Source organism: Terrapene carolina, unplaced genomic scaffold (assembly GCF_002925995.2).
Source record: "Terrapene carolina triunguis isolate 2854851 unplaced genomic scaffold, T_m_triunguis-2.0 Scaffold449, whole genome shotgun sequence".
Taxonomy (NCBI): domain Eukaryota; kingdom Metazoa; phylum Chordata; order Testudines; family Emydidae; genus Terrapene; species Terrapene triunguis.
In genome coordinates this window covers 1,811,551-1,838,660 of record NW_020664800.1, presented here as the reverse complement: position 1 = coordinate 1,838,660, position 27,110 = coordinate 1,811,551, and the positions used below count along the sequence as shown (strand labels likewise).

At 47.8% G+C, this 27,110-nt stretch overlaps 1 protein-coding gene across 4 annotated transcripts in view; it reads right to left on the bottom strand.

The window, feature by feature from the left end:
- ZNF618 (zinc finger protein 618) overlaps positions 1-27,110 on the bottom strand; it is a 99,828-nt gene that overhangs the window by 9,666 nt on the left and 63,052 nt on the right. For 2 of the 4 annotated variants that reach the window (XM_024216564.3, XM_024216566.3), the window contains 3 exons: positions 18,128-18,208; positions 8,931-8,975; positions 1,370-1,447 (listed from right to left, as the gene is read on the bottom strand). In XM_024216564.3, the coding sequence (XP_024072332.1) occupies positions 1,370-1,447; positions 8,931-8,975; positions 18,128-18,208 (204 nt within the window). Of the gene's footprint in view, positions 1-1,369; positions 1,448-8,930; positions 8,976-18,127; positions 18,212-21,749; positions 21,939-27,110 lie in introns of all 4 variants that reach the window. The other 2 variants (XM_024216562.3, XM_024216563.3) reach the window with 2 other exon arrangements.

The following is a 27,110-nucleotide window of genomic DNA, read 5'->3' as shown; positions in this document are numbered from 1 at the left end:
AGCATGGATTTGTAAAGAACAAATCATGTCAAACCAATCTGATAGCTTTCTTCGATAGGATAACGAGTCTTGTGGATAAGGGAGAAGCTGTGGATGTGGTATACCTAGACTTTAGTAAGGCATTTGATACGGTCTCGCATGATATTCTTATCGACAAACTAGGCAAATACAATTTAGATGGGGCTACTATAAGGTGGGTGCATAACTGGCTGGATAACCGTACTCAGAGAGTTGTTATTAATGGTTCCCAATCCTGCTGGAAAGGCATAACGAGTGGGGTTCCGCAGGGGTCTGTTTTGGGACCGGCTCTGTTCAATATCTTCATTAACGACTTAGATATTGGTATAGAAAGTACGATTATTAAGTTTGCGGATGATACCAAACTGGGAGGGATTGCAACTGCTTTGGAGGACAGGGTCATAATTCAAAATGATCTGGACAAATTGGAGAAATGGTCTGAGTTAAACAGGATGAAGTTTAACAAAGACAAATGCAAAGTGCTCCACTTAGGAAGAAAAAATCAGTTTCACACATACAGAATGGGAAGAGACTGTCTAGGAAGGAGTACGGCAGAAAGGGATCTAGGGGTTATAGTGGACCACAAGCTAAATATGAGTCAACAGTGTGATGCTGTTGCAAAAAAAGCAAACGTGATTCTGGGATGTATTAACAGGTGTGTTGTGAGCAAGACACGAGAAGTCATTCTTCCGCTCTACTCTGCTCTGGTTAGGCCTCAGCTGGAGTATTGTGTCCAGTTCTGGGCACCGCATTTCAAGAAAGATGTGGAGAAATTGGAAAGGGTCCAGAGAAGAGCAACAAGAATGATTAAAGGTCTTGAGAACATGACCTATGAAGCAAGGCTGAAAGAATTGGATTTGTTTAGTTTGGAAAAGAGAAGACTGAGAGGGGACATGATAGCAGTTTTCAGGTATCTAAAAGGGTGTCATAAGGAGGAGGGAGAAAACTTGTTCACCTTAGCCTCTGAGGATAGAACAAGAAGCAATGGGCTTAAACTGCAGCAAGGGAGGTCTAGGTTGGACATTAGGAAAAAGTTCCTAACTGTCAGGGTGGTTAAACACTGGAATAAATTGCCTAGGGAGGTTGTGGAATCTCCATCTCTGGAGATATTTAAGAGTAGGTTAGATAAATGTCTATCAGGGATGGTCTAGATAGTATTTGGTCCTGCCATGCGGGCAGGGGACTGGACTCGATGACCTCTCGAGGTCCCTTCCAGTCCTAGAATCTATGAATCTATGAATCTATGAAGCTCTATGGACACACAACTGGGTCAGTGTGAGGAATCAGTGCAGAATTTAATTCTCTGCTTTATCTGAAGTCTTTAAAAATAAATCAGAAGTGCCTGGCTTACCTGCATGAGACTGCATGTGCTCCAGCAGATTGTTATAAAACTGAAACTGGATTCCACAAGCTCCACAGGTGTAAGGTTCTGTGTGGGAGAGATCAGGTCAGAAGAGTCACACGGAGCGTGCGGAGAAATAGCACATATGCACATTTCACAATGGAACTCTATTGTGCCTGAGAGCCCAAGCCAGCAAACCATTAGTCAGAAGAGCTGCTCACTTTACAGGCATGTGAATAAGGGTTTGCAGAATTGAGCCCATAGTTCGGTAAAAGGCCCTGATAGGCTCTAAATCTGCACACACTGATGCCTGTGCTTAACTTTACTCCCGTGAGAAGTCCCCTAGGAGTCAGCGGGACTACTACTGAAGTTAAGCATATGCGAAATGTCTGCAAGATTGGGGCTTTAGTACGGGTACACATTGACAAAATACCCAGTTCCGTAACCCACCGCTTCTGGAGACTTGGTCTCTTTTTAGTTCCTTTCTAGTCTTTTTTGTCTTTAACTGAATTTAATTTTAGAAGCAGTTCTGTCATTTCCAGCCTCTGCCTCCTTTCCTGAGCAAGACGAGGCCAGAGGGAAAGGCAGAGCTCTGAGGGGGTGGAGCTCTGAGCTTGGCACCCCCAGCAGGGCATCAGGCAGTGAGAAATCCTGCTACCCAGAAGCTGGCACAAGTAGGAGTGTTGTGTGGGCAAGCAGCTTTCTGGCCACCAGTCAAGCTCAGACCAAAGTGGGCTGGTTGCCCTGGGCAGTGGCACAGCAGCACTGAGGGTGCTGAGGGTCTGAGCAGGAGTGCAGCAAAGCAAACGGAGCTGCGCCAGGGGCCTGAGCAGAGCATCACAGCTAATCTGCCAGTCAGAGCAGAGAGATGGAAATGCTGTTAAAACTAAGTCTTTAGTCAGTAGGAATGTGTGTACAGACTCACACTTGGACCACTAATGAGCTGAATGCTAGTTTAGTTCCAATCTGACAAGGAGAAGTAAATTGAAAACTTAATTTTTTACTGAGCTGACATACAAGTATATTTTCCGTTGCTTAGTTTTAATAATAGTATTAGTCGTCGTGCATTGATCACAAGATGTGCTATCAGGACACCATGTATAGCAATGTTATCAGTATGGCAATTTAATTCTGCATCTTCATCTATGCCAGCACATCTGCACCATTAGTCTGTGGTGTTACACTTCACAACAGTAGTTTGGATACAGAATGTATACTCTGCATATAAATGACTCTTATGGACTCTCTCGGGCATACACAGAGTAATACTCAGTGCTAAAATATACTACCAATGTTTATCTACACGTGTAGGGAAAAATACGATCTTACATTCTATTCCTGAGAAATACCATTGCAAATCACATACGCACAAAGGAATTAGCAAGCATCTCAAAAGGTCCAGAACACTCACTTTCCAGGCATAACTAACTTGGCTACAACCCTGCAGTCGTCCCTCTCAGATAGTGAAGAACAGAAACTAGAACAGAGCTGCATACAGTGGGAGGGGGGAAACCAACAAGGCCCCCTGCACAGAAACCTAGGAAGCTGAGGCATCGGAAAACAACCGTAGGGATTAAACACACTTCAGCGAAACAACAGACAGAATCTATACGAGCATCTGTCCAATTGAAATGAGGGGAACACTGAGGCTGTTCCAGCTCCGCTCAGCACTTCATTTAATTTGACATTATTCCCTTTATGCTACTGCCACATTCTCATGATGGTGTGGAAGTTTGGAAATCTTATAACTAAATCAAAATGGTTGTTAGGGGAAAGCAGGAGGCTTTGGCAACTGAACACAAGGGTTTTGGCACTTGAGGTGGAGTGGGAAGCTGTTTGGGAATGTGGGACAGACATACAGACTGGAAGTTTCTAGTAAAATGATCAGCAGTGAAATAGTTAACAATGGCAACTAGTAAACTATCACTAGGTTTCAGAGTCAATATGATTAACATGAATGGGGCAATTCACAACGCTCAGAGTCTGTTTCAGGCTGCCGACAGACTCAGGAAGACAGCACTGCATTAATTTCTATTTGGTTCATATTTTGAAAGTTTTCTTCACTTTTAAAAAAGTATAAAATTTAAAAAGTTGAAATTCAGCTGCTCAATTCTGTATCAAGGGGTAAATACTGTGGCAAGTTCTGCAGAATTCTACAGGATCCTGAACATAAACACTCAAAAACCCCATCCCTCTCCTCTACCCCAAACTCAGAGATACAGGACATCTTTCTGGGAAGTACAGCAAAATAAAAGAGCATAAATCAATTACACTAAATCCAGTACCCTAAAGCTGCATGCTTCTCTTCTTGATTATTTCCTTCAATTCTTTATCCTCTTCATCTTTCCTTCCAAACTCATCTCATCCCACTAGACTCCACACATATTTTCTTTTTTCCCTGTCATTTCGCTTTTTAAATTCTCAAATTTTCTATTTTTAAAAAGCATCTTCTTTCTCCTAGTTATCCCTTCCCTTTGTTGTCTACCCATTTCTCTTGAACTCTGTTCCTTTGCTAGTCTCTCTCCACTCCCCACCCTTCATGCTGTCCTTTGGATTCCAAGTGCTGTCCAGCTATCTCTCAATTCCTCACCTCCCCATCAGAGGAGATTGTTTCACCATCTCTGCTGGGAATGGCCCACCCCCGGGTATCATTCTTGACTCCTCTCCCGTTGATCTCCTCCCAGACATCTCTGAAGTCTTTCCTTTCTGCCCTGCTACAGAAATGTCATGCCCTGGACTCTTGCCTAGGCTAGTGAAACCTCTGTGACCTACCTGGCACTTGCCTTACACCCCTCCAGACTACCCAAAATACCCCCGTCATGGTCACAGTGCTAGGTGAACCTCTTGTTCCCTCCTCTCTGTCCCCTCCGAATGCACCCCCTCAAGTACCAGGCTTTGTGCCTTTACCTCTCCTGGGCTGGAATTCTGTGATTCTCCCACTCCTAGACTGGGCCCTGGGCTACAATACCCTGTATAGCAACCGTTCTTTTCCCAGCAGATCTGTTTGAGTTAGAGCGCCTGGGCGTATTCCCTTCCGGAGTCTGAGAGCAGTGTTGACAGCCTTCTTAAACCAGAGGATTCCTTATTTTGCACTTGGAACAAAGCAATTAGAAAAGAAGGATTTGAAAACAGTCAGCAGTCTGCACACATTTCTATCTTGCCTATAGGCGTAATGTCCACTTCTTCAGACACGCCTACTTGGTCCCTGAATCTCAATTTTGTTCCCCTGAATAATACACCCCTCTCGAGGATGTTCTTTTTTCAACTTGCCACAGTTCTTGCGATCTCCTGTGTTCTCGAGCCTTATGCTGAGTCATTCTTTTCCTTCCTCTTTGTTTTTCTGAACAGCCCCCTATTAAACTATACCAGCATATTCATCCACTCATAACCATGTCAGAATACAATACTCAGAAGTTATTACAGAGCAGCTCCAAATATGTCACACATCTCCCCGCATCGAAGCTGAATGGTGCCAGCATCTGCTATCACCCCCTTTGACCAAACTGGATGGGTACTGTGACAGACCCAGACCAGTGGGGTACAGGAGTCTGGTAGAGGGCAAATATACTGGTCACTGGATGAGTAGTTTTCTGTTCCCTGAGTGACCAGAGCAGGGGCTGCACTAGAGTAATCAGGAACCTGCTAGAACCAGTTAAGGCAGGCAGGCTAATTAGGACACCTGGAGCCAATTAAGAAGAAACTGCTAGAATCAATTAAGACAGGCTAATCAGGGCACCTGGGTTTTAAAAAGGAGCTCACTTCAGTTTGTGGTGCGAGTGTGAGGAGCTGAGAGGGTGTGCTGCTGGAGGACTGAGGAGCACAAGCGTTATCAGACACCAGGAGGAAGATCCTGTGGTGAGAATAAGGAAGGTGTTTGGAGGAGGCCATGGGGAAGTAGCCCAGGGAGTTGTAGCTGTCATGCAGCTGTTACAGGAGGCACTATAGACAGCTGCAGTCCACAGGGCCCTGGGTTGGAACCCGGAGTAGAGGGCGGGCCTGGGTTCCCCCCAAACCTCCCAATTGACCTGGACTGTGGGTTCTTCCAGAGGGGAAGGTCTCTGGGCTGTTCCCCAACCCACATGGTGAATCTCTGAGGCAAGAAAATCCGCCAATAAGCGCAGGACCCACCAAGATAGAGGAGGAACTTTGTCACAGTACATATGGGAAGATTTCACATGCTCTCACATGCCCCCATTACCACAGAACTTCTGGGTTGAAGCTGGGACCTGACCCTACCACTTTCTCCTCTGATTGTCTGCTGGGGCATCAGGCAGGCAGTAAGCCCTCATCCCCTACAGTGCCACTCACCATGGCTTTACTCTAGGGTTTCTAGGCAGCACCCCTGTGATCAAGACAGGCCTGGCCCCCTGCAAAGCTGGTGTTAACCAAGCAGTAACTCCTGGGCTCTGGTTCCCCATTGTCAGGTGGGGCCCCCACCTCTGGCATGCCTTCTCAGGGTGTCGGTCCCCCATGCTAGGCTACGTGGGTATGAGGAAACCATATCCCTTTTGAGTGACAATCCTTCGTTCTCTCTCCAGAAACCAGTTCCTCACTCTACCCCATCTCCAGGATGGTTGCGTGTCAGGCTCTATTGTGGAGACACCCCAGTTTCCACGATAAGGGGTGGCAGCGGACTTGCTTTCCTAGCCATTCCAACTGGCCTCAGAGTCCTTGCACCGAAGCCAGCTTGGTTCACACACTGTGTGGGGAATAGGGCAGAATCCCCCCCCACGCCAACCCAAGCCCATGTGCATTCTCACAGACACCTGGGAGGGCTTCTAAGCTTCCCATCTCTGTTCCCTGGCCGGGGCGGGGGGTGAGGGAGGGAAGAGCCCCTCATTCTCCCAACTACTCATTTCCATTTACAAAGGCTGCCTGCAGCTCCTGTGAGTGAGCTGAGCCGTTTGTCTCCCTCTGCCCCTGAGCTTGACCATGTAGCCGAGCTGGACTGTGGCTTAAACGTGCATCGTATGCTCCAGAGGAGTCGGCTGTGTAACTCCCTCCCTCCTGAGGGGGAGTCATACAGTGAACTCCACAGGTCTGAGATGCAGGATGCCTCTGGGGCCATGCTCCTCCTGAGTGGACGTGTGAAACAGCCGTTTTCTTGGTCGACACACGGGGACCCTCCAGAGCTAAAAAGCATGAACGGCTACAGCACCAGCTAATGGGCCAAGGCTCCATAGCTGGCGTCTGTGACCACTCAGAGCCTCTGTGGATCAGCACGGACGAGGACTTGTCACCTACACTAACTATTCTAGTGGTTAGAGACTGGGCAATTCCAGGCCATATGACCCAGTCTGTTACATACATGGCACCGCTTCTTCCCACTCACCCAGGGGCCCCGCTCAGGCGTCCTTTCCCTTGCTGCAGTAAGTCCTCTCCCCTGAGTGGCTTTACCTGTTCCCCGTATCTGGGGAACACCCACTCTGGGGTCCCATGTATGGGCCATTTCCCCTTGTGTTTCCTCTGATAACTAGACCTGATACCCACATACTCATCAGCCAGCTGCCCTGTGGCATGGAGGTCTCTTGGCTACTTATCCACTAACCACATCTTAAGGAAATGTGAACACAAATCGTGACACTGTTACAAACCCCAAGCTTTGCTCCATTTGCCTAGGTAAACTCTCGGCTGCATCACCACCTCCATATAAATCAACCCCTTAATCATTTAACCCCCTTAAAATCTTTTCCTATCAGCCTCTGGAGTCAGTTCAGATTGAAATTGTTCATAATCCTCAGTCTGTCCCATCCATTTGGCTGCTGGTCTCTATGGCTCTCCCCCGGCCTGCGAAGGGATTAGAAAATACAGCCAATCTGCAGGGGGACGGATCACAAGCCTTTGCAAAGCAGTGAGGTAGGCATCAACATTCTCCCCTTACCCTGCCTTAAACTGGGGGAAACAATTTAGCATCTTTGCTCCCTGTGGAATCAAAATCACCTCTCACTGCGCTGACCTTCAGAATCCTCCCCCTGCTTTGCTTCTCCATACACCTCCAATACCAACTGCCCACCTCACCTTCCTGGGTCCAGCTCTGTCCTGTCTACCAATCATTCCTCCCCTCTTGCTATTCCTCCGCCTGTGCCATGTTCTCACCAACCCCACTCATCTTCACGCTCCCTTTGGGTCCTTCAAATACTGCCTCGCACATTGCCCCTTAGGCCTGCAACGACCTCGCTGGCCCTGCTACTCGTGCGAAAGTCTTCTTCAAATCTCTCCTTTCCCCACTCCTGGGCTACTTACTCATTTAGAATAAAATAAGAATGAGCTTGAGAGATCGGTTCACCAGACCACACCACCTCTCAATGCACTGCCCTTCTCTCCCCAGCCTTACAGCCAGAATTCACATTGGCTACTCACTACAAGAGCTGCCTCGGCTGATGGCCAGGAAGCAGCCTGCATTCGCCTAAAATGACCCTCAGTGCTCATCTTCTACCTTTGAGACTGGGAGTGAGAGAGAGTGAAACAGAAAGAATGTCCTGTGGCTCTTAGGGAAATGTTACCACAACAAATGTCCAGCCCTAGCAAGCTGCCTGCACATTCAAATATATCTCAGCTGCTTAAAGCTTTTAAAATGAAAACTAGTTTTTGCCTACTTATAGACTCTCCAAAATCAGAGGTCCCAAAGACAGGCTCAGCTAAATAGTAGCCCAATTGCTTGCTATCTGCTACTCTACATAATCCCAACGAGATATGGATTATGGATCGTCATAGGACAACACAATCCTCTCAAGGGTCAACCCTCTATTTCGTTCTCTCTCTGGTTGCAGAGTTCAGATCAAGTGGAAACAATGAGACAAATTGTGCTTTGAAGGACTGTAGGTCTAAATTCTAGCCATGTAAAAATGCCAGGTCTTTCGTTTTACTTATCTGCAACTGAACCAGAGCATTCCAGACAAGCAGAGAGACCAGGCAGGCTCCTTATCAACCAACGCCTTAAAATTCGGGCATGCTTGGTCAAGTGCATGCTAAAATCTACGGAAAAGATTGTGTGTGTGCACATGGGGTGCAGGAATGACTGAATGTACCTTAATCACGCATGTGGATGAAATGCTGCTGTCTATTCGGGAATATCCGGCTTCACCACTCCTAAGAGTCAAGGTTAAAAACTGAGCAACCCAAATCCCTGTATATTAAATACTGACCCATTACCAAAGAGTCGGCCAGTGGCACAATGCCCATTCTTACATCACTAAGCGCTCAATGTGCCGAGCCATTAAGAGACATTTTCCTGTATATACATGTAACTCAAAAATGGGTTCATTTTTAAACTTCAAGCCTTGGTCTAGTAGAACATGTGTTTTTGCCGTGTTTGATAAAACCTGACACTCAAAGGTTGGAAGTAATCCAAAATGACACAGCAGCCACATACAGCACTGACTGTCCCCTCACAACCCTGGTTCGTGTCTATCTCATGCAAACCCTTAAGAACCACAGACAGAAGTGATGCTTTTTATATTTTGGCACACAGACCAGTAATAAAAAACAATTATTCATGAAAAATGCTAACAGGACAGGACAACCACCAAGGCTGGGTGGAGACAGCACCACAAACATCCATCACACTTACTTTGTAAAAGCGGGAAAGGATTTGAAATCAGGGGACTTGCGGTTTCTGCAAAAAAGAAAGAGATTTAAACATTGAGACTGGCAGAGACCTTGTTGCATCCTCTTCAGTTCATTTATCCTTACTCCTCTACCATACCTCCAGAGTCAGGAAATTATTACATGTACAGCACTCTATTTTGTCTCAGCAAGCTTCCCTGGACTGAGGATCTGGTTCTTTCGAAGTCTGAGGAATTCCTATTTTGAAATGTTCGCAGTTTTTGAAGATACACTGTAATGCTAGCTATACAGTAATGGGGCTAGACAACAGTGGTCAGTGCCAGCACAAGAAAACCTGGGGCCCCTTACAAGTCCTTTTGACTGGGAGACCCTGGCTGCAAACCCCAAGATTCAGTGTGCATCTTCCTCCAACTCTTTCTCCAAACTCCTAGGCCTCTCGGGCTCAGGGAAGCGGGAGCAGAGTTAAATTACACTTGGAGGAAGCACTTGGGTAGGTAACAAGTCTTGTATCCAAAACTAGTGTATGTTTGTGGGGGCTCATGGGAATACTGGATGGAAGTTCCCTATGACACGGGGCATCTTGCATGCTTTCCCCTCCCCTCAAGACCTGGCTGTGATAAAAAAGAGCAGACATCCCGAATTCCCAACTAGCTCTCAGTCGACCTAAAGCAGCTTGTACTCCGCATCCCGGTGCATGAGCATTGGACATTTCAAGCTATCCGTGGCAGCCTGCTACAGCTGCAGGCTTGGCAGTACTGCCACTAGTGGGGAACCTCTGCGTGTTGAGCCTGTGGAGGGAGAAGAATCCATTTCAGTGTTAATTCAGTCATTCAAAAGAGTTTGTGAACTGGCCTCTGTCCCACGTTCAGAAAACTGTAAATCGCTGCATCAGTGCATGACGCTCTCAGGGGTGCAATCCCTGAGGGGTGCAGCCTTGGGGAGCTAGACGTGAGCCTTTCTTGTCAAACCTCACTGGCCAAGCACGGCAAGTTTCCTGCTAACTATTTTAACATGATAAAGACATGCCATGCCAAAGAGGGCTTTGATCTGCAGGGGGCCAAGGTCAGTTGACAATGGATAGATGGATGGATTGGTAGCACTATGGGGAGGGTATGGATGGATGCAATACACAGTGCAGCATACGGTACAGAGTACTGCTGACTGTTTAAAGCATTTCTATTACTTGATGATGCACAAAGGCTGTCCATTGCAGTCAATGGAGAAGACTCTCCACTGGCTTCTAGACTGGTCCTACAGAGCCTTGGAGAAGGACAGACATTACGCACACACTGTATGTACACACACACACACAGACAGAAATGGTTACTTTTAAAAAAATCCTGTAACTGTGCAACAGCAATATTGAATTTGTATTAACTCCACCTCCCTGACCCCTCTCCCTTTCCCTCCCCTCCCCAACTCCATCCCAAGCCCCCTGCTTGGCTCTCCCAGTCCTGCACCCTCCTGCTTCCAGGAAGCTGACTGCCCACTCACTGGCTCCAGCCACTTCCTTCATGCTGCTCCTGCCTGAATGCTGCCCCCCACACTGCTGCCTGCTGCCCTAGCCCAGAGAAGTGAGAACAGGGAGGGCGGTGGGAGAGCTTCTGGGGCACACGTAGGGGCCCGGGAAATGACAGACAACCCATCTAGACCCTTGTCCGGCCCCACCTTTGGGAAACACTGCCCTAAGGGTCAGTAAGCCTTTTGTAGGTCAAAATGAAAACTTTGCACTCCACCCAGCAGCTAATCTGGCCCAGGAGGGTAGCAGAGCCAAAGGAGTTCGATCCAACATCATTCTACGTGGCCTCACCCTGTCATGCTCCCAGGGCCAAACTCAAATCCGAGCTCCTCTGCTTTCCAACCGTTCCTTCCCACACCCTAGCAGCACGGTATCGCCTCTGGATATACGGGCTGGATCTTGCAGAAAACACCACTGTCTGCAACATACTACGGGCCACTCTTTAGATACACCTCCCTGTTCATGGATTCACTGAGTGTAAGGTCACAAGGGACAATTAGATCCTCTCGTCTGAGCCCTGTGTAACACAAGCCTTTACATTTCACCCAGTTACCCCTGTATTGAGCCCAATAACTTGGGTCTGACTAAAGCACCTTCCAGAACAGAAAGGCACCTGGTCTCGAAGACAGGAAGAGAGGGAGAAGCCACCACGTCCCTTGGGAGTGTGTTCCAATGACTAAACCCCCTCACTGTTTATACACTTATACGGTGTAAACTTCACAATGCTCCTGTGTCTCAGCATCACACTTCCCTCATGTCATCCCCACCAAGCACAGCCATTCCCAGCACAGCCTGCTGCATGGGAAGGCTGAACAGTCAGAGCATCCATCCACTCGGGGTCCCCTGTAGCCTGGTCATGCTGAGAGCAGCCCCAAAGCAACCAGCTGCTTCTATTCGCCTGGGAAATCAGAGAGCTGCTGATGCTGCCATGCTGGGGCCTCCATCCTGGCTGGACTGTGGGGTAGGGGATCTCTGGGGCCAGGACCAAGTACAGAGCCTTGGTTTCCTCTTCAGAAGTGGCACAGCGTTCATACATCCTGGATGGCTTCCATGCCCACCTGCGCTGCTGGGTGATGGTGTTATTATTGGTATTATGGAGGAGCCTACCAGCCCCAAGCAAGATCAAGACTGCATTTGATTGGGCACTTCCCCAAGGAGCTTGTCTAACTAGACAACACAAAGGACGGGAAAAGAAACAGGAGAGCCAAAGAGGGGGAATGACTTGTCCAAGGTCACCCAACAGGTCAGCAGTGGACCTGGGAACCTAGGTCTCCTGAGTCCCAGTCCAGTGCCCCCCCTTTGGTGTGTGCATCTGTGCTATCAAACACATGGTAAATGCATTGTGATTGCCTGATGGTCGCTCTCTTCCTCCCTCTCTTCCCCTCACAGGTCCAAATGACCGAACACAGCGCACTGTTCCAGTTACAGGAGGTTGATCACAAACAATTTTTGGGCCCTGAGAATTCTCAAAAGGAAGGTTTTAAGGATGTAAAAACCAGTTTGAAATGAATGAACAACACACATCAGGCTCCTTCTCAGGCGTGGCCGAGCCCTAGCTCCGAACTGGCCTGTAAATGGTTAACGGTGAGTGAATCCCAACAAGCCAATTCCCTTCTCACTCCTCAGGCGGTTTGATTCGTTTCCGCCCCTCTCTCATCTCAGATGATGAAAGCCAGCAAGGTCCAGGTCGTTTCCAGGCTCTCAGGGCAGGCTGTTTGGGCTGCAGAGGGAAGAGTTTTGCTGTTTCCACTGGACAATACTTTAAAAGCGCCATGGAAACCTTTCAGTCACTCTCAGGGTACAAAAATCGCAATGTTGGGCTAGTTTCAAGCTGACAGCCTTGAGTCCCCCGAAAGATTTTTACACTACAAACAGAGAATAGCGTGCTGCCTTAGCCTGCGAAGCTCAATTCCTGACACGATGTGACAAACTGAGACTGTTCTTAAAGTGGTCTGTGAATGCTGACAGGGGAGTGTGGCTAGGATGGTCTGCATTGGGGGATGGGTGAATGACTGAAGGAGAATACCTGAGCATGTAACATGAGAACCCAGGAAGGGGGGGAGGCGAGGTGACACCTTTGCCCCGGAAACTGAACAAAGGGAGTTGGAAGCTGGCTAGTGACCTGGGCTGGAAGGCAGACAGGGCTCTGATCCCCTAAGGGGGCTAGGGTGCCCGGGGACCCCAAGATGAACCTAACTGAGGGGGTCCTGTTGTCTGCGCCTGTAAGACCTGTCTTGGACTGCATTCCTGTCATCTAAATAAACCTTCTGCTTTACTGGCTGGCTGAGAGTCATGGTGAATCGCAGGACGCCGGGGGTGCAGGGCCCTGAGTCCCCCATACTCCGTGACACACACCATTCCCGCTGCCCCCATGTCACACCCTGACTCTTCCTCACCTCCAAGGGCACATCTCTGGGCACCACTTCTCTCTCTCCCTCCCCCCCTCCCACAGCCGTTCCCTGGCAGCCGGGGCTGTGCCTTTAATTTTCAGTGCCTCTTGGAAAAGCTGCATCAGGAGCTCTACCCAGAGAAGGTGCCAGTTGCCTCTCCAGAGCTTTGTATCCGCGGCTCACGTGACGCGCACAGCACATCAACGACACTGTCGCTTCTCCCACATTTCCCCCACCACACGTATGGGAAGAAGGAACGGAAGGAAGGTAAGAGACTAACTGCTAACAAACCGGGTCTCCACCTACAGCTAGGCATCCAGATGGCACCAGAGCATTGTCTGGCACTCAGAGTCACTAATGCAATTCTGCACAGCCGACAGTCACCAGGAATGAGAATATGTGTTTGGACTCATTCCTGGGAGCACAAAGGAATGAAAGAAAAAGGTGGCTGGCTGGAAGAGTCAAAGAGGAGGGCAGAATGGGAAACAGCACATAAGGACGCAATGAGTGGAGGTCAGAGAAAAAGAATGAAACTGGGGGAGACGAAAGAAGTAGAGAGAATACAGAGAAGGAAGGGGGGGGATGAAACAAGAAAGACACAGTCACAAGGTGACATTTCATTGCTTTCACTCCATGGCCTGTGTGACAGCCCGTGTTCCAGAGTTCACCACAGATGGTGTTTATGGTGCAGTAGTTGGCTTCTGAAATTCACACACTGCTGGGATTTTTTGCTCTCTTGACCCAGAAGGAACATCCTCTCTTTTCTTCTCCACCTAAGGCACCAACACACTGAGAGCTGGCCCTGAAAGGCTTACTGGTGTCATTCAGTTCTTGTGGTCCAAGCACTGGTTTGGGCTAGCCCGCTGACACTCTCCCTGCAGCCTGCCAGACAAACTACTAAAATAAAAGAGACACAACAGCAATGCTTGTCATGATGTAAAGAGATAAGCAGACCAGAGAAAACTCCAGTTTAAGCACAGAGAAAAGATTTTTGTGAAGGGCTTTCTTAGTTCATTTTAGGTGTTCCTAAAGTTGCAATGCAGATACAAGCTGACTCAACAGAACCCTGAGAGTGATTTGATTTGTTTCAAGGGGCTGGAAGAGGGGGTAACAATGCATCAGTATTTAAAGCACTTTCAATAGTACAGACTTTCCTAATGCTACCCAGAACAGTTTCCCCTTTTTTCATGTTTTGTGTTTCTTTTGCATTGTCTGCTGCGCTGATTTCTGTTCTCCACATTAATTTCCCCTCCTGACATCAACTAATGGCACTGGCCATTATCTTTGAAAACTCATGGCAATCAGGTAGGGTGACCAGATAGCAAGTGTGAAAAATCGGGATGGGGTTGGTGGTAATAGGAACCTATATAAGAGAGACCCAAAAATCGGGACTGTCCCTATAAAATCGAGACATCTGGTCACCTTATGATCGGGGGAGGTCCCGGACAATTGGAAAAAAGCAAATATAGTGCCCATCTTTAAAAAAGAGTAGGAGGATAATCCGGGGAACTATAGACCAGTCAGCCTCACCTCAGTCCCCGGAAAAATCAGAGAGCAGCTCCTCAAGGAATCCATTTTGAAGCACTTGGAGGAGAGGAAGGTGATTGGGAACACTCAACATGGATTCACCAAGGGCAAGTCATGCCTGACCAACCTGATTGCCTTCTATAATGAGATAACTGGCTCTGTGGATATGGGGAAAGCGGTGGACGTGATATACCTTGAATTTAGCATAACTTTTGATACAGTCTCCCACAGTATTCTTGCCAGCAAGTTAAAAAAGTATGGACTGGATGAATGGACTGTAAGGTGGATAGAAAGCTGGCTAGATCGTCGGGCTCAACGGGTAGTGATCAACGGCTTTATGTCTAGTTGGCAGCCAGTATCAAGCGGCGTGCCCCCGGGGTCGGTCCTGGGGTCGGTTTTGTTCAACATTTTCATTAATGATCTGGATGATGGGATGAATTGCACCCTCTGCAAGTTCGCGGATGACACTAAGCTGAGGGGAGAGGTAGATATGCTGGAGGGTAGGGATAAAGTCCAGAGTGACCTAGACAAATTGGAGGATTGGGCCAAACGAAATCTGATGAGGTTCAACAAGGACAAGTGCAGAGTCCTGCACTTAGGAAGGAAGAATCCCATGCACCGCTACAGGCTGGGGACTGACTGGCTAAGTAACAGTTCTGCAGAAAAGGACCTGGGGATTACAGTGGACGTGAAGTTGGATATGAGTAAACAGTGTGCCCTTGTTGCCAAGAAGGCCAACGGCTTATTGGGCTGCATTAGTAGGAGCATTGCCATTGATCAAGGGAAGTGATTATTCCCCTCTATTCGGCACTGGTGAGGCCACATCTGGAGTATTGTGACCAGTTTTGGGGCCCCCACTACAGAAAGGATGTGGACAAATTGGAGAGAGTCCAGCAGAGGGCAACGAAAATGATTAGGGGGCTGGGGCACATGACTTATGAGGAGAGGCTGAGGGAACCGCGATTGTTTAGTCTGCAGAAGAGAAGAGTGAGAGGGGATTTGATAGCATCCTTCAACTACCTGAAAGGGGGTTCCAAAGAGGATGGAGCTCGGCTGTTCTCAGTGGTGGCAGATGACAGAACAAGGAGCAATAGTCTCAAGTTGCAGTGCGGGAAGTCTAGGTTGGATATTATGAAAAACTATTTCACTAGGAGGATGATGAAGCACTGGATTGGGTTATCTAGGGAGGTGGTGGAATCTCCATCCTTTGAGGTTTTTAAGGCCTGGCTTGACAAAGCCCTGGCTGGGCTGATTTAGTAGGGGTTGGTCCTGCTTTGAGCAGGAGGTTGGACTAGATGACCTCCTGAGGTCTCTTCCAACCCTAATCTTCTATGATTCTAAACCAAGAGAACAGGTTTGTAGCCTGGGAGCTTTGAACACCTTGTGACCAGCTGTAGGAGAGTTGTGTTGTAGAGTTCTACCTGAAAAGTGACTATAAAACAGATGTGCCAAACCCACGAAAAAAAATGCAGAAATTGGGCTTGTTTTTGGTTTAATTGGCTTGTGTGTTGCTTGTTGGCTAGTTTTTGGCTTGTTGCTTCTTTTTTTTTGATCGGCTCTCAGCAAGCAGGGGCAAGAGGGGTGAGAGTCAGGGGTGCACAGCGAGCCCACCATAGTCCCAGACTGCACGCCGGGGGGATCTAGTCACATAGAACGTTGGGGTTCTTAGGGATTGGCTTGTTTTGAAATGGGATTAGCTTGATTTTTAGCTTATTGTGAAAGTGGGGGTGCTTATTTACTGCGTGAAAGTTGGTAACTGTGCTATAAAACAGGCATGAGAGGGCTGCAAGCTTATCTAAGGCTGCACATCAAACATGCTCATTTTACAAATAATTTTTTTCCCCTAACTGCCAGCCCTGCTGCCCCTCCCCCCAATCTGAGAGTCCTTTTCTTGTGTATTCACCAGCATTAAAAGTTTCTGCAGCCTGCATGCTCTCAGTGACAACTGTCTACAGATTAAGCCCCCTGTGCACACCTGTCAGTGAGTTTGCGCAGGTATAACTCATTGGTCTTTAATTGACTTTGAAAACAGTTCTGTTGATGGTGCACAGGAAGGAAGATAATTCAGCTCCTGCTCCCATAGCTGAGCGGGTTCTGCCGGGCTCACACGAATGACGAAGTAATACACACTGGCTGGAGGTTCCACAGGTGCCTAGAGGAATTAGGCACCCAAATCCTATTGGCTTTCAAAGCTGCGCACCTAACTGGCGTAAACCTGTTTGAAACCCCAGCTACATATTTTTGTGCTAAAGGCAGGAGATCTGACTCAGGGAGTGGATCTGTCAGGTAGGAAGGGGCCACTTCAGAGAAGTGCTGCATGTCACGCCGATGAGTCCAGCACTTTATATGAACTGAAAGACTTTACAGTCATTTCTAGCTGCCCGGCTTTGCTGGTCAAGGAGACTGGACACCAGTGACATGAAGAGGGGCCAGGACTCTGCCAATTTCTTGGCACCCGTGGGAGCTGCTGCCCAGCTGTTGGAGGAGGACTAGAGAGCACAAGGGCCTGAGACACAGAGACAAGTTCAGACTCCTTTGTTTGTCTGTCCCAGAATAAAGTGAATACTTCATTTGTTCAGGTTTGTTCCCCATAGTATTATACCCAGTAGGTCAATAACAACTCGCTCTCTCTCCAATTCACTATAGCCCTCTGCATAGGAGGGATTTCTCTTTTCATACACTGGTCCAGAGAGCTGTACCGGCTGCTTCAGGGGAAGGTTAAACCCCTGTGATGGATAATTTGCAACATGCCCAAAGAGGAAGTTTCTCCTTACCCCTGGCAGGTAGTGGTTGGCTTATCTCCGAAGCAGGAGGGTTTCTATCCTTTAGCTGTTCAATTCTAGTTAGTGTAACTGTGAAGGATGTTTCTATTATTCTGAAGCAGCATGGCAGATTCTCAGATCTGGCACAACATGTAGGGCTCTTCTTCGACTATCATGCTGTCAGGTTATTGAACCTTACATAGAGATGCTGAGATATTTATGATGAGTCTCTCCAGGTGTGTACTTTAGCTCCGATCTCGGAGAATAAGAGGGACTGTATACCACTCTGAGGGAACTAGCGGGTGGGGGAGAAAGAAATTCCTGCAGGAAAAGCTCTACAAACAGTCAAACTAGGGGCGACTGTCTAGGCTGAGGGTTATGCTTTGTTGCTGCTGTTTTAAGATACTGACAGAAGGAAGCTCCAGGAAGAGGATACAATTGAGTCCTCCCAAGTGTGTATAGAATTTGGTCAGAGCAAGGTGGGATAACGACATGCTCCCCCATTTGTCAGTTGATGCCCTGATCCAGTGGGACAGCTTATAATGAGCTCTGAGACAGCTTCCAGGTACAACAAAGTTACCACATTCAGTATCACTGAGATGTGTAATGTGCAAAGTGCCACTATATTTATAATCCTCTGAAACCTCCAAATAGAGCTGCTCTGTGAAAAATGGCTTGGCTTCAGCGAGACTTGACTTGTATACCCACAAACAACTAGGCCTACTTTACCTCAGGCTTCCCCCAGCAACATTAGTCAGATCCCCTATGTCTGGATCTTTGTCTCCAATTTTAAAGGCATTTGAGTCGTAGACCCACTTATCACAATTCAAACAGACTGTAGGATGGCACAAACCTTGGGGTGATGCTGAGGAAAACACTGAGTAATTGAATACTTTACAGACTGAGCCTGCTAAATAGATAATTACTTTAATCACAAGTTAATTCAACTTCTGCCCTGCCCTGGGGATCGTAAATACCGGCAGGAGGGAGTGAGCACACTTACCACTAGAGTTTTGGGAGCTGCTGTTTGTTTCTTCAAAGTTGTTTTGCACTTTGCCTTCCACTCTCCTACTGAATGCGCTTTCTGCTGGGTGGAGAACAAAGGGTGATGATGAGTGATCAGTACTGGACCCAGGATTGCTCAGCGGGGAGGCAGATGTCATGCTCCTGTGCCATGTAATCTTAGACCCTGAACAGAGCAGAAAGGTCTAATCCCCCATCTCTGAGGCAAAGGGCCAGATTCACAGATATTTTTCACATTGCCTTCTGGCAGAGGAGGCCTGGATGGAACTCCTACGGAGCCCGTGAACACCATTCCTAACTGGACCAAAGGGACTGTAGTAGAGTGATGTGAAGCCTTCCCTTTTATCTTTCCCCTCCCAAGGGAATGAGCAGCTCTCACAGCCTATGGTACAGGTGACCAGGCCTGGGGATGAACCGAGGCTCTCACCATGGCAGTATAGAGAATCCACCATTAAGCCGCTATGCCTGGTCTCTTTTTGCATTGCAATGAATAACTGGCATTCCCGTCTTAAGATTCTCCCCAACAATCTGCATAGCAGTCTCCCCAGTGAAGGAGTGAAGGATTATTTGGAAGCCCATCAGTAATGATTCATGAGACCACCTTAGGGGGTAACTAGAAACAATGCAAGGTGTCCCTTCCCTCTGTACCCATAAAGTGAGCACATTCACTGCACAAGGAGACCACCCTCCAGGGACCCAGGCTCTGATTCCCTGCAATGCCCTGCCAGCTCTAGCAGCAATCCCCAAAGGAGCTCAGCACAACACTTTGATCTTGGAGAGAACTAGCTCTAACAGCACGTGACGATATCCTGCAGCAACGGCCATGAACCCTGCAGTGTCCTGGAGCCTTAATGTACAGCAGAACCTTGCTAATTCACACATCCCATAACCTGCAGTCTCTGAGCACAGATTGAACAGTGAGGTCTCATCTCATGCATACGTCTTTGCTTTTACAACAGTGTCACAGTAAATACACTGCCCTAGATATGAAGGATCAATCATAAATATTTAAAACTAAACTACACTTGCCAAATCAATGAGCACCGTCACTGCCTGGATGCATTATTCTTGCCTTTTATTTAGTTTATGTCCTAATGCACAGAATTCGCAGCTCTCAACGGGTCTATTTTCAGTGTGAACTAATGAGGCTCTGCTGTATTTTCTTCAGGGGGTGGAATGGATTTTGTGGGCAGAGAAGTTGCAGGGTGAAGTGAGGAAAGAGACCTGAAATTCAGGGGTGACAGGGTCAGAAAATTCCCTTTAATATTGATATTAGATCCTTGGAAAGTTGAGGCATCAGAACTAACCCCATAGATTTTCATAAACAGACTCCGGCTAGCAGACGCTTCATCACGTTCTTTTGCTGAACTGTGGCTGTGGCTAAGGACCCGCTCTTTGATTCCAGCCACACCTGGATTGCATGTGGCTGCTGATCCACGAATATGGGCCACTCAATTCCCTAGCCTGGGGTCAGACAGCTATTGACTGGCTATGCTGTTACAATGTTGAATTGGTGTTAAGCCCCTGATGCTCTCAATCCGCTCTGCTCCCAATTTTTTAAAATAAAGGAGAGCAGGACAATGTTGTTTTCTAACCAATTCAGTAGTTAAGTAATTATTACTAGGACTAGTTGTTAAACTCCAACGATCAATAAAGAAGTGTTAGGAATGCCAGGGCTTTGTCAGGTGGCGCAGTAGGACGAAGAGACTGTATGATACAATGGGGTAATCTTTACCTGTAGAGACCCAGGTTCAAATCCTGGCTTATGTCACAAATGAAAATGAGCTGGAGGCCTCTGGAGATGTATGAAAAAGATATAGTTCCCATGGTTTGGGTTTCGGCTCTCTCTCTTTTTTGTTTTTTCAGACTGACAACAAGAGAAACAAGCTGGTCCAATATTTCTCCTTGGACTCTTTGGGGTATTCCCACTTTAGCAAACCTTTGTATCCAAAGCAAAAAGTCAACCAAATCTTGAACCCGGAGACAACATCAGGAAACTACACAGGTCCCATGGGTCGCTGTCTGTGGAAAACCGCACCCTTCTGGAGGCTCTGCAAGGATCATAGAGGGTTTCCACTATGCTCTGGGTCTCACCCTGACCCATTTGGGAAGGTCTTTGACTAACTGGGGCATTAGAAAGGTGTTGCTTCAGGAGAGGGTCTACCTGGACAGAGTTTTCGGCCAATGTACTTGTGCTAGGAGTCCCAGCAGCCACTAAAATTCTCTTAGGACAAGACACTGGCTGGAAATACATCATGCACCATTCCACTGAAGCAACCAAACGGACAAGGTAAACCCTGGGTTTTAAATGATTTTCTCCAGGTTCAATTTGCAAGGCTCAGGCTTCATGTAATATCTCCCCCCAAAAAGGGAGAAAAGGACTTGTCCTGTTTACCCAATTCATTGACACATTTTTTGAATAGAAAAGGGAAAAATCTCTTTCCAAAAAAATCTCCCAGTATTTGCTCTGATGAGTCTGGGCTTTGACGATTAAGGCCCCTAATTAGGTTCCTTTTGCTTTTGTAATAAACGTGAAAACTGGACCAAGTTGTCAGAAGTTTAGATAAAGAACAAAAAGTCTCCTCCACTGAGACTCCTAAACTACATGAAACGGACAGACCTCAGTTAGTAACAAAATCAATGAAACGTATACGGACTGCCATAACAATAAGGAATGTCAGGACCCATAAGCGACTGTTGTTGTCAGAAGACAGGTCACTCCTTGCAATTTTGAGGTAGGGGCAGATGTGTGTGTCACTAACAAAAATAACCTAAGCATTGTTCTTGTTTAAAATGCTGGAAAGCAGAGGTCTCTCTCAACACAGCTCATCCTAGGCATCTGCCCATGCCAGACATTTCAGGGATGATTTAAACAGACATCTGCCTGACCCAGATATAAGAGGCTGGTTAACTAGCCATACTCCAGTATTACAATGTAGAAGGTCAGTTATCCAGACATCTGCCAGTTCCCGAGATTTAAGAGAATGCTTCACTATCCTATGGAAATGTGAACTCTACATCTCAGATCTTTCTTTTTTAAATTCTAATCACGATGTTTCTTATTTCCCATCTTATTTAGAACAGGGGGGCAGGAAAGAAGGAGACAGATATTCAAACTTGATTCTTCTTCCGTGCCTGCAATGTAATTGCACTGCTAATCTCGCTGCTGGAGCCCCTTGGTTCCCTTGGTGAATGAAGCACCGTTAGAACGTGTGTACGGCTTCCCACTCAACTAAGCAGCAAGCCCCGAAAGCAACATCTTGAGGCTAAAAAAACCTGACAACCCACGAAGCAAACCTCACTCAGGAAGCTCTCCTCAGTTTGTGACACCAGGATTTGAACCAGGGTCTAGTTTGATGCTTTTTAATAAGGTTTAATTTAAATGATAAATCTGGCACAATTGGGGATGGGAGGAGCTAGGTGATTGCTGATTTTAATGATCATTTGTATAGTGCCATCGTCTTAGCTCCTTCCTGTGTTTGCTTCTCTGGGACAGCCTTGATGGCAGTGGATTTTGAGTCCAGCGAAGGGCAAAAGGCAACCCAGGGCAGGAGTGGGCGCTAAGCAGGGAAGAAAGTCAATGGTGTAAAGGCAATTGGTACCTGTCGTGGCCTTGCTTCCTGGGGATCCAGAATTTGGAGCGCGGAACATCTGGGATTGGGATGCCGGTGGGATACCGGACGGGGAGCGGTGCAGGAGGGTGGAACATCGGATTATGGAGGCCGGTGTTTTTTTGCCGGATTGGCTCGCCTGTGTCTTCACTGCCACGAAGAGTGGAGATCGAGAGAACTCTGGATATGAAGACTCAGAACTAGTGCCAGGATAGTCAGTCAGCTCCCAGAATCTGTGCCATCTGGGAGGATAGCTTTCCAATAGTCATGCTTGTGATTCCCTTATAAGGGGACCTGCAGCAATTGTGGATCCACTGAATCCCATACAACATAAACGGATTTCCCCACTCACCCAAAGGGACAGATTCTTCAAGCGTATTGATTTTACTGTATACCTTTAGCTGCTGTTTGACCAATCCAAAATGGCCAGGAATCCCACTACTTCCCCTCCCGCACCGCCAGACACACCCAGGATATCCAGAGGGTCTATTTGTTTGAACAGGGACACGCTGTGAACAGGGGTGGGGTGTAGCTGCACGTTTATGCTTCACATCTGAGTTAAACAGTTTCTGGGCAAAGCTGGCTTCTAATTTGCTTCTTTGATCATGAAATCTAGAGGAATTTACATTCTTGCTCCCTGAGCCTTAAATGCCCCCAAGATTTTGGAGATCTGTGTCTGCCTCATTTTCCCCTCCAATTCGGCTGACTTTTTTTTTTTAAAAGGTATGGGAGTGGGGAGGGAGGTGAGCCATGAGTCAGATTTTCCATTCTATGAGTCAGGAGGGGTCCTTTGGATGCCATCTCACGTCAAAAGAGCTGGCGAGATGTAGCCGAGTTCTGTGCATTACTGGGGCTACATTCTCAGAGTGTTACCTGATGTACAGGGAACCTCTTTGGTATCTGCAGTGAGTGGGGAGGATCACCAGTAATTCTTAATGCCTAAAGCCTTGGGAAAGTCCTTTGGCACAGGAGTCCCTATCCAGACACAAAAGTTTTTTTTTTTTTAAATACTGAAGGATGGGGCAACTTGATAATCGCCCCAATTTCTCAGCAACTCTTTTCAATTGAGGTCTGGACATGGCTCCTGTAGCCAAGCATCACTGTGCCAAGCATCAGCCAGAGAGGGTCATTAAATAAGAAGGTTCTCTCCCTGCCCCTCGACCAGACTCGTTATTACTTTCTATTCGCCAAGAGTATGAGGGACCCTGTGCATTGCCTCAAGACTGTAGGGCTGATGCCAACAACTGTGTAACAGGATTACTGCTTAGGGTGTCTCTGCAGGCTCCCTGCTTTCCTCACCTCAGGGCCCTTTAAGAACTCCCAAAGGCTTTCTTTGGTTAGCAATACCCCTGCCTTGGACTAATTTAATACCAGAGCCAGTTACAACAGCCTAGAGTCCCAAACCAAAGTCCGTTCCAACAACACAAAGGAAAAGTCCATACTTAGCTCGGGCATTTTCTCCCACCCCCAGGACTCTTCTTCCGTTCCATTCTGATTTCTCAGCCAGTCCCTCCAGCTCTCCCTCGCTGGGGCTCTGATGTCCAGTCCCAAATGTAGTCAGGGTTTCCTGTCCCCTGCTCACTGGGCTTTACCATCCAAGCTCTGTGGTGACATGGCCCTGCAGGACTGCCAGAGCATAGCTTCCCCCTCTTATTGCAGCTGCCTTCTGCTCTTTAGAGGGAACTGCCCGATTCCCCTCAGAGGAGCTCATCACATAATCAGGGCCAGCCTAGCGCTAGGCTCTGCAGACTGGACAAATCACCCCATTACAAGCTGCTTTCTACATCTCAACAGCTTAAAGCGGAAACAATTCTCCTAGGTAAGGGACACCTCGTCTGTGAGCTAACATTACAAAAGCAGAGTGAGGAGAAACTCCCCGCAAACCAGTGACTCCATCCAGACTTGGGATATAGGCTCATTTGCACAGACTTGAGCTGGTAGATGCTACAGACCCCATACGGAGCTGCCCTCTCCCTTCGCTAATTTACTCTTTGCCAGCATCTGAAAGTTATAAACAAGGCGCACCTCACACAAAGCACCCTGTGCACGAATCCCTCCAACCCATCGTCGTGGTTTGCACAAATCCAGGGGGGCTTTTCTCTGAAAGGGGAATGGGCTTCTGCAGAGGAGTTCACTGGTGGCTCTACTGCGGCTTTGGCACAGACCGTTCTGCTCTGCTTGGCCTGTGGCCAGCTGAGTAGGTGGGGACTCGATTTTGCTTTCCAGGCTTCAGTTCAGCCCCCAGGGATAATCCTGCTGCAGCTGCTGCGGAAGCGGCAGCAGGGATGGTTTCCTGCCTAGGTCTCACCAAGCAGGGGTGGGTGAGGCTCTGCGGCCTGCGATGTGCAGGGGGTCAGACCAGATGATCATGATGGTCCCTCTGGGCTTAGGGTCTATGAGCATCCCCAGGGGCTGTTCTTGTCAACGGTTGCTTTGTTCCCAATCTCTACCAAGTGAAAGCAATGAAAACCCGCTGAATGTTCAGTGTCAGGAACATGCAGGGCCATCCCAGGCCCCCCTGCAGTCCAGGGACTGCCCTCTTTGTGAAACCTGAATGGTGACGCCTGGGCAATCTGACAACTCCAAAGCAGATTTCCCTTCCCTGTATTGACACTGGCCAGTGTAAATGGATACGATGTCTCACCACGCATCTCTTGAGGACACACAGATCTACTTTTTGGCCTCAGAGTATCAATGTAAGAGTGGGGGTTACTTTACTCCCCTTCCTTGCAAGCTGCTCAGAGGTGGTGCTTCCGATTCAGCCAGTGAGGGCTAGGGCAGCAGAAGCTACCGCATCTGAAAATGGATGGGCAGCCAGAATCCTACGGGACAGGCAACAGCCTGTCAGGGTCACAGAGCATTATTTCCAGTGGCCTGAAGGAAGCTTCAAATTTGTGACAAAAGGATCATTTTAGTCTTAGAGACACCAAATTGCAAATTCTCTCTGAAGTCCAAATCTAAGCAATAATGCCCGACGAATATATGCAGATAGGATCCTGTGGATCCTTTGCACATCTCCTGACCACACACAGAACTGGAATCCATGGAACTCATTGCCACAAGATGTCATGGAGGCCAAGATTCAAAGACAGATTGGACATTTATATGGATAACAAGACAATTGAGTTATAATAGTCAATGCTACAAAAAGAGTGCTGGAAGGCCTAAGCTAATCTCTAAATATTAGAGACCAGGGTCAGACCTAATGTCGGGGGCAGGTTATCCCGTAATTGCCCACTGTGGGATTTCTTGCACCTTCCTTTTATGCATCTGGTGGTGGCCACAGTCACAGCCAGGAGAAGGGGCTAGACAGACCATGTGCTGGATCCAGTCTGGCAATTTCTATGTTCCACTACAGCAGAGTTACCTTGTACAGAGGGACCTTGACATGAACTTCAAGTTCTACGCCTGCCAGATGGCGGCAGTAAAAGATGCAGCCAGGCAGCCATTTTAACAGTCTGCTGAACCTACTTAGTGTCAAATGAAATAAAAAGATGGGGGGAGGGAGGGAGGGGCTGGCTTTCTAACTACTTTAGTCCACTCCAGATAAAAAACTACACACATTTCCACATCAAGTTTCTGAAGAAAGGCTGGAGAGGTGATTGACTGATTGAGATGGAACCTCACCATCACCTCCGGAAGGAATCTGGGATGCCTCTTCAAAACTACCTTAACTTTGAAGAACGTGGTAGAAGGCGATTGCTTCCAAGGGCCTGGAACTTGATACACCAAGCTGACGTCACGGCCGCTGGGAAAGTGACCGTCCACTTAAAAAAAATCTGAGCTCATAGCTATCCAGTTTTCTATCTGGCAAGAAAAAGCCCCTATTCTCCTCTGGAACATCCTATCTGATGCCAGGGCAGTGAAAGAGGAGGTGATGGGATCTCACCCAGTACTGCTCACTGAGATGGAAGAAGCACAAACAGAGGTGTATCCAACCTCGTGAGAACTAGACCTTTGCCCTCTTAGCTGGTATGAGCCTCTGGGCAGGAACTAGGCCCACTATTGACAAGGATGGTTAATGCTGCCCTTTTGAAGGGCACAATGGCCATAGCCTTAAAGAAACAGTCAGTGGTTTCCATGATCCTTTCACGTCTGGTTTTCATCATGGGAGTGATGGATGCCAATGCTCATGCAGCTTTTATCCGACCCTACCACTCTGCACCAGTAACTAGGAAGTTTGCTACCACATCTGTAGTGCTCTGGTTCCTCCCTCGCGAGATTCCACAGCCTGCATTTCACAAGCCAAGAAACTGGAGGCTTTTTTGTTTGGTCAGAATCTCAGCTGTGCTGGTTCTATCTACACTGTAAACCATAGTGTTAGGGGCCCCAATCACAACACAGCCATCCCCTACCATGGATAACACACAGGTCCATCTTGCGCCATAGGTGAGACCTTACACATGTTTTCAACATGTCCCTAAATCTTCCCCAGCCATGAACAGCCGTGCAGCAACAGCTGGGGAAATGTTTAAAACCTACTTACAATCCAGGAGAGAGCCATGTTCTCTGGTCTGAACTGTATTATACATGGGTCCCCCCAACACAGGTTTTTATATAGCATAGATGGACCTTTCGGTGATACAGGAACATGTATTTTTTAAAAGTGACCTCCCCCCAACTCTAATAGGATGAAATCATGCCCTCCTCCCAAGCCGTGTATCTTACTGAGGCACTTGGCATTAAGAACTCCTGGCGATCATCCCCACTCACTGCAACTGCTCCCTCCTGCTCGGGGACGCGTCTCCAATCTGCACAGAAATCGGTGACAGCTCACAGGGTTGTATGGACCCACAATCACACTGAAAGCTGCTGCAGACCCCTCAGGATGGGAGCCCTCATCTCATCCTTCTTTTGGTCTCGTTTTCAAATAGCATCAGAGAAGAAAAAGAGAGAAACTTCAGCAGGGAAACTGAGCTCAAGCAAAGAGACACAGAAAATCTGAGCGTTATGGCTGGAGCTTTCCTTGCCTGGCCCCACTCTGGCTGGTCTTGCAGGGTTGGTGGGATGACTCACTATTTGCAGACCCCAATGCCACAGGCCAGGATAAAGACAAAGTCACCTTTAACTCCCCAGGTTGCCAGTGGATTGATAAGTGTCTCTCACTGCACCAAAACAGAAGTGTTCCAGCTCACCTCACGGGACTTTGGAGCCATGCAAGGCAAGGGAGAACACCAACGGCCGGCCTGTTTTAGTAACCAACCCATCTCTCTGAATAATCACTAGGGCCAGTGGTTTGTCACAGTAAATGATCTGAAAAGTCTCTGGGCATGGAAAAACAGGATGGGGAAAATCAAGAATGCATAGTTTAAAAAAACCCTTGAAGTTGCAGGTGACATTATTCTAAAGTGT